This window comes from Manis pentadactyla, chromosome 10 (assembly GCF_030020395.1).
Source record: "Manis pentadactyla isolate mManPen7 chromosome 10, mManPen7.hap1, whole genome shotgun sequence".
Classification (NCBI taxonomy): Eukaryota; Metazoa; Chordata; class Mammalia; order Pholidota; family Manidae; genus Manis; species Manis pentadactyla.
In genome coordinates, this window is record NC_080028.1 from 41,389,882 (window position 1) to 41,397,685 (window position 7,804).

Below are 7,804 nucleotides of genomic sequence, written 5' to 3' on the forward strand. Positions count from 1 at the left end.
TTCCCAACACCATTATTGTAAATATTCCTTTCTCCAGTAAGTGTTCTTGGCTTCCTTGTCAAATAATATATGTGGAGGTTTGTTTCTGGGCCGTCTATTCTCCTGCATTGGTATATGTGCCTGGTTTAATGCCAGAATCATAGTGTTCCAACTGTAGCTTTGTAGTATAGTTTGAAATCAGGAAGTGTGATACCTTCAGATTTGTTCTTTTATCTAGTTATTACTCTGGTTCATAGAAAGCTATGAAAATCAACATTAAAATATATAACTTTTTATTCAATATTAATAAATATTAAACAAAATTGCATAGATATTAAATATTTATTAAATAAATATTTTATTTAATATTAATAAAATTAATAAATATTAAAAATAATTTCAAATATAAATAGCAGGACTCATTTAAAAAGTGTGAAGCATAAAGGATCTGAAAAATGTGTAAGGCCTATTCAGAAAAATTTAATTTTTTTCTGAAAGATAACATGAGATTCTATGTATATAAAATAGCTTAAATAATGACCAAGTTAAAAGTGGTCAAATATTTGCAACATATATCACAAATTGTTAATATAGAATAAGTAATAACAATGCTCAGTTCTAGGAAATATTGTAAAAAGGAGAAGATATTTATAGAAAAATATCTGCATCACACGTGAAAGTTGATATATAAAAAAACATGTTCATAATAAAAATTATAGAATCATATAATAAGCTCAAGGTAGTCATTCTTTAAAAGAGTGAATTTTTTCTTTAAGAAATCACAAAGTTTCTACTGTTAGGATTGATTTCAAATCATAATGGAATAAACCAAAAAGAAATATTACTTATTCTCCCAATGATGATACAAATTTATAACCAATGAGTAAAAAAAAAGTTTGATTTTAATTATCAAAGTAGTTTGAAAACCTACCCACAAAGGACATTTCATATTTCTGAATATGCCGATTAATAAGAATATACTACATGGAATTTTATGGAAGGGTGTAATAGAGACATTAAGTGTCATTATTACTTTTAAGCTTAATTTTTCCATTTTTGTTATGTTAATGTTTTAATAATACATAGCAATTACATAAGGTGAAAATATGTTACCAAAGTACAAAAGTGATTGTATTCTGTCATGGTAATTAGCAGTTAAAGATGTTATTGAAGAAAAGGATATAAAGGTAGGCTTGCTCTTTTTCATTTGATTTTTATTTTCTGGGAAGTCCTCTGTTGAATATCATTGTAGAATCTTCAATTCTCTGAGGACATTGTCCCCACTGCTGCCTGTTTCAGGGTCTTTGCCAAAAGATTACACAAAAGATTCATAAATAACTTTCGATCCTAATTCATCTGGGACTTGAGACCACATACAAGCCATGCAAACCTTTCCTCATCCTTCTAACCCTTAGGAGGTTCAGGGATAAAGAAGCAACTGAAACCACTTTGTCTGTAGTCTTTGAGAGACTATGAATATTATTTTCTTTAAGAAACTGTTTGATGTATATTACCAAGATTAATGGATAGTTAGTTGAATTTTGCTAAGACGAAACAAGAGTTTATAATTTTGAGTTGATTGAAGATTTTGATAGGGCTGGATTTGTATATCAACAAATATTAGGTTACCTAAAAGTAGCTGAAATGAAGGACTTCTCGAAGCAAGCTTGAATTGGAAATCATCAGGTGACATAATTTAGATTCCTGCAGTTTTTTAAAAGACAAAAGAAGGAAACATATACTAGTGAAACAATAGTGTGTATTTATTTTTTCAAGACACTTAGGAGCAAGGACATGGCTCAAATTTCCAGACTTGTGTAAAGCATAGTGGTGTTAAGACTGAAGAAAAGAGAGGTACGTGGGTGTAATGTTTCTTTTTCTATGTCTCAAGTCTCTTATTCCACTTAATTATTTTGCTTAATCTATTGCAACTATTCATTTAATTCATTGTTAGTTTTGTGATGCTCATATTCAGGGGAGTGCCCAGCTCATCCTAAAACATCTAAGCAGGGCCATCCTTGCATTCTTTACCAAAACCTGAAAACTCTTAGGTATTTACTATGGGAAATGGGCAGATGGTGTGTACAGAGTATCTCCTACTTCTGAAGGAAAGGATATTTTAAACTCATTAAATGAAACCTTTACATACCCAGTTACTTAGAATTTGCATAACGATTGATGTGGTTTTTCATCAAATTATTTATGGCCTTTTAGAAGCGTTGGAGATTGAAGTCATTTTAGAAGGAATTAGTGCAGTTATTTGTTGTTAAGTAAGGATCAACCACAGAGCAGGCGATGGTCCAAAAGCAGAATGTAAGAGTTTTATTCTGTGGTGTGAATATATTTCTGGCAATTGTATTGAGTTAATATGGATAGAATCCAAAAAAGGAAAGCTATTTCTCTGCCAAACAGTGATAAGTTAGGTAAGGTTTTTTTTTTTTTTCGCCTCAGTGTAGGTATTATATATATGCTGAGTATGTAGTCAGGACAGGGTGTGACTCAGGAGCCACTCAGAACTGTTCCTACACCAAACATAAAAGCCACCAAGAACCTTCTAAATTAGAGTCAAGGTATGGCAAAAGTAAGAGTTGTCAGAGTAGTTTGGAAATTGAGTCCACATAATAAATATTATAACTTAACTAGGTCTGGGGATAAATATTACCTTGAATTAACTCTATATCTTAGTTTCCCACAGCTCTGAAGTTATTACATTAAACAAGATGAAAATGCTGTTTCCAACACATTTTTTACATCCGCTATTAACCATAAAGTGTGACAAAAACACAGAGAAAGTTCTTAATGTGGCTTGGGAGATTTGGAAGGACTTCTCTGAAGAGTTAAATAGAAACAGAGGAATGAATCACAAAGACCCAGGTATAGGTCAGAATCAGCCTAATGGATATAGTAAGGGCAAGGGAAAAAACATAAATGATTATACAAAGTTTTTTCCACACAGGTAGGACATACAAGATGACTTGTGCAGTGGAACAGGCTTTGACAGCATTCGTAGAGGAAACTAGAAATATGTTGTGTCACACACACCTGTTGTGTTTTTAGTTCATTCAGGAACAAAATGCTACAAGCAGGAAGTGACAATGAGGAAAACCTTGGTTATTGATAAGGGAAATGTTCTTAAGGAAAGTAGTACACCATGAGCTAATCTATTCCAAAGTGCAAATTAAAATAATGGTGCACCTTTAAAAAATTCTCATGGAAGATTCTATTTTCCTTGAACTACATTATTCAAAAACTTCCATAAAACCACTATTTTTTTCTGAAATACAGTCATGACCATTTAATTGGTTATAAAATCAAATTGATGATACATGCATTTATTTTTAATGAGATATATTAGAACATAAACATCAGAGAGTACAGAACCTAAGGGATAGTTTTTTTTTCCAATATATGTGTTTAAGTATTTGTGTAGGTGTGAGCAGGTACACTGGGCTGCAATATGAAATGTCTACCTTACCATGTGTTGTAGTAAAAAACATTTGAAAGCCAGGTTTATGGCCCACCAATGACATGCTATCAACAGAGCCAATAGCATGAATTATTTTTAAAACTCATTATCAAGAAAAACAAAATACATGTAAAATACATTGCTTGCCTTTTCTGAACAAAACCCACTGTAAGACAATTTTTCCACTCTCTACTCAGATCTTACTTCCATTGCTTTTACATGCAGACTGGGAAAAAGACAGGACCCAGGAATGAGAAACCACACATCTCAAACCAGTTTCATCCTTCTGGGATTGACAGATGACCCTCAGCTACAGATTCTGATTTTTATATTTCTACTGATCACCTACATGTTGAGTGTAACTGGAAACCTGAGCATCATCATCCTCACATTAGTGGATTCTCACCTTAAAACTGCAATGTACTTTTTTCTCCAAAATTTTTCTTTGTTAGAAATCTCATTCACTTCTGCATGCATTCCTAGATTCTTGTACAGTATATCAACAGGTGACAGGACTGTTACATATAATGCTTGTGTATCCCAACTATTTTTTACATATGTTTTTGGAATAACGGAATTTTTTCTCCTGGCTACCATTTCCTTTGATCGATATGTAGCCATCTGCAAACCCCTGCCTTACATGACTATTATGAACTACAGGGTCTGCAAACGGCTTGTCTTCTGCTGTTGGGTGACTACTCTACTGATCATATTGCCACCACTTAGCTTGGGACTGGACCTGGAATTCTGTGCCTCTAATGCCATTGACCACTTTCTCTGTGATGCTAACCCAATATTGAAGATCTCATGCTCAGATACATGGTTCATAGAGCAGATGGTTATTATCTGCTCTGTGATGGTTTTTATTTTGACTCTGGTGTGTGTGGTTCTGTCCTACATGTACATCATCAGAACAATTCTAAGACTCTCCTCTCCTCAGCAGAGGACAAAAGCCTTTTCAACCTGTTCTTCCCACATTATTGTGGTTTCTATCACCTATGGCAGCTGCATCTTTGTTTATATCAAACCTTCAGCAAAAGATGAAATGGCCATTAATAAAGGAGTAACTATACTCACTACTTCCATTTCCCCCATGTTAAACCCATTCATTTACACTCTGAGGAACAATCAAGTGAAACAAGCCTTTAATGACTTAGTCAAAAGATTTATATTGCTGTCAAGGAATTAGGGGAACATTGATGTCCAGATCCCCAAGCACTTTTTCTTCTATTTCTATCTAATTTTTTCTTTTCCTCATCTATATTTGGCCTTCCATCCAGTACTGACCCTGGTCAATTTACCACTTTCATCTCCTTATAAAAAAGCTTCTTTCAGATGATAATTGTAATGAAGAAAAATGAGAATAGGTGTTTCAGGAAATCTAAGCTTGACTTCATTCCTAAGATTTCCTCACCATTGCTGAAAGGATAGGGAAATTTATGTTAAAATATTAGTACAATAGTGAACATCATTACTGAAAAGAAAGCACACAGGAAAACAAAAATAAAAACCTTACTCTAATGAGAAGGGGCTTAATATTGAAAAGAATCAATAGTTTTCTAAGTGTTATGAGGTAAAATTTCATAAATGCAAAATATATTTCAATTAGGGAATATGAATCAGATTTATGATTTGAAAGAAGCATTTTTAATGGAGTATCTTTAAAATCACTTGTTTCACATATTATTTTATTGACTGGATCCTGTCCAATATAAAAGTTATTTAAAATTTGCCAAAGGGACATGATTTAAGTTACAAGGAAAAGAGAAATGCACTGGCAATTCCTGTTTAAGATAAATCCTTCACTGAAGTTACATAAAACATATTAACATTCATATTCCAATTAAAATCTTCAATCTTGAATGTAGAGCGTTTAAAATACAGATGGCAGCAAGCACAAGGAAACTAATGTAGGGCTAGAAGAGTGATAAATAAGCAGTAAGCCAAATATACTGGGAATGAAAAAAAGAATAAAATGTGAATACAAATATCAATGAGATGATTTTCTATTTTGAAAGGAAAAATACTGTTCAAGAATCCAAATTATGCACCTAACAATAATTCCTTTAAGAAAGACTAGTGTTTCATTACTCAATACATTATGCTCCAACTTCCACTTCTGTAGTTGAACATAGCAAAATTTCCTTTGATTCTTGTTCTCATACTTCAGGCCACTTCTCATACTGTCACCTATGCAGGCAGGAATTTTCCCGTCATTTTTCAACTTCCAAATCCAAAGGGCCCTCCAGTTAAAATGACATTCCCACAGGAATTTTTTCATGACCTCGTCTTATGATTGCACCAACAGTACCACCAGGCCTTGGTCAGTCCGACTCATCCACACTAGTGTCATCACTTACCCGCTGCTTTCATTCCTTACCAAACTGCATTTCATCTTTACTTGTCCTTCTACACTCAGTGGCAAATGCCTTGGAGAATGTTTGCTTCATATGCAAATTCTAGAATGCTTTATGCCTGGTGCCTAGACCAATATTAGTTACATAAGGGAAAAGTTACCAATATGATGATTTGAAGCTTCAGAAAAATCAAATGAGAACTAACATATGAAGAGAAAAAACACTGAAGTAACAATGACTTGAATCTGTGAATAACAGATAAAGAATGGCATGACTGTAAGAAAGAATCCTGTTAAAATATTTATTTTTAACTATCTAAAGGAAATAAAATGTAAGCCACAAATTGTTGAAAATGTATTTTGATAAAACTGAAAATAATCCTACAACATATATGTATATTCAAAATTTACACTGGAGAAATGTGGAGAAATCAAAGTTTAAAAGCATGAATTATTGAAAAGGTTTTAAAGATGATCGCATGAGAAATGAGACCGAAACCTTCCCCAAAACCACATATAATATGAAAACATAGTTAATACAACTAATCCTAAAAGAGCAACAGGAAAGAAGGCTGTGCCAGACTGCACACAACTAGAGAAAAGAACAGACCTCATGGAACACGGCAATGTATCAAAGCTGTGATCCACTTGGATCCAAGCCCTTCCCAAGCCCAGATCACTAGCATGAAGAAGAGAAAAGGAGTGGGGAAGGGTTCAGACCTAGGACTGCTGAAACCCAGCCCTGGAGATCTGCTCTTGTAGTACAAACCTACATTACATGGTGCTCTGGAGATTAGCGGGGTTGGAAAGCTAAAACAGGTGGAATACTTGGAGAGACTGAGAGTCCAGCTGCTTGTGGAAATCAGGGATCAACATCTGGCTGCTCTTGGACAAGGGAAAGGCAGAGAGTCTGAGAGACTTCCTAACAGCAAGAGGGCTGCTAAAGGGGCAAGGATTGCAGAGAGCTTGCTGCTTGGGAGAAAGGACAGGTGGACAAAATTGGGCACACTCTGCCCAGAAAATTAGGAACTTTCAAGAGCTATAGGTGCTCCGTTCCCCTGTCTGGTTATCCAGCTTCAAGGCCTCCCACCATAGCATGCAGCCCACTGCACTTTCCTCCTGGCTGTCACCAGCTTGCAAACTGGCTACCCCTACTCTTGTACCAGGCCACCCAGGGGGAGGCCCAGCCTATTGCAGCTACAAGTACAAACCATAGAGGATTCTACCTGCATGCTTGGCTCAGTGGCCCGGCAAAGGAGACAGGCGCTGCACTGAGAAGCAGGAAACAGCTCTTCCCTCCTGATAAGCACCAGTGACACTCACCTGTGACCCCTGCCATTGCTTCAGGGGCTTAGCAGGTCCAGAGAGTAGAGCTTCTGGCACTAGAGGGCACCACATACACAAATTGAGTTTATCAATCTTCCAGAAAGAGACTTCAAAATAAAAATCATAGACATGCTCATGGAGGTACAGAAAAATACTCAAGACCACAGGGAAGAATGAGATTCAATCACTAAAGAACAGTATCTGAAATGAAACACACAATGGAGGGATTTTAAATCAGCTTAGAAGAAGCAGAGGAGACAGTAAATGAGGTAGAAATCAGAGAAGAGGAATACAAAGAAGCTGAAGCACAGAGGAAAAAGGATCTCTAGAAATAAAAGAACATTGATAGAACTATGTGACCATCAAAACAGAATAAAACATTTGCATTATAGTGGTACCAGAAGAAGAAGAGAGAGAAAAAGATAGAAAGTGACTTGAGGAGATAACTGATAAAAAGTTCCCCAATCTAGGGAAGGAGTTATTCTCTCAGGCCATGGAGGTGCACAGAGCTCCCAACAGAAGGGACCCAAGGAAGACAATATCAAGACATATAATAATTAAAATGTCAAAGATAAGGGATAATAACAGAATATTAAAAGCAACCAGAGAGAGAATCAAGATAACATACTAAGGAAAACCCATCAGGCTATCATCAGACTTCTCAGCAGAAACCTTAC

The 7,804-nt window shown here is 35.3% G+C and overlaps 1 protein-coding gene across 1 annotated transcript; it reads left to right on the plus strand.

Annotated features, from left to right (window-relative positions):
- Positions 1–3,695: 3,695 nt before the first annotated feature.
- LOC130679029 (olfactory receptor 6C2-like) lies at positions 3,696–4,634 on the plus strand. Its single transcript, XM_057486739.1, has one exon. It carries the CDS (start codon positions 3,696–3,698, stop codon positions 4,632–4,634), a length of 939 nt encoding a protein of 312 aa, XP_057342722.1.
- The last annotated feature ends 3,170 nt before the right edge of the window (positions 4,635–7,804 follow it).

What these genes read in the sequence shown, in the direction of transcription:
- LOC130679029 (XM_057486739.1), top strand. Translation starts at nt 3,696, where the DNA reads ATGAGAAACCACACATCTCAAACCAGTTTCATCCTTCTGGGATTGACA.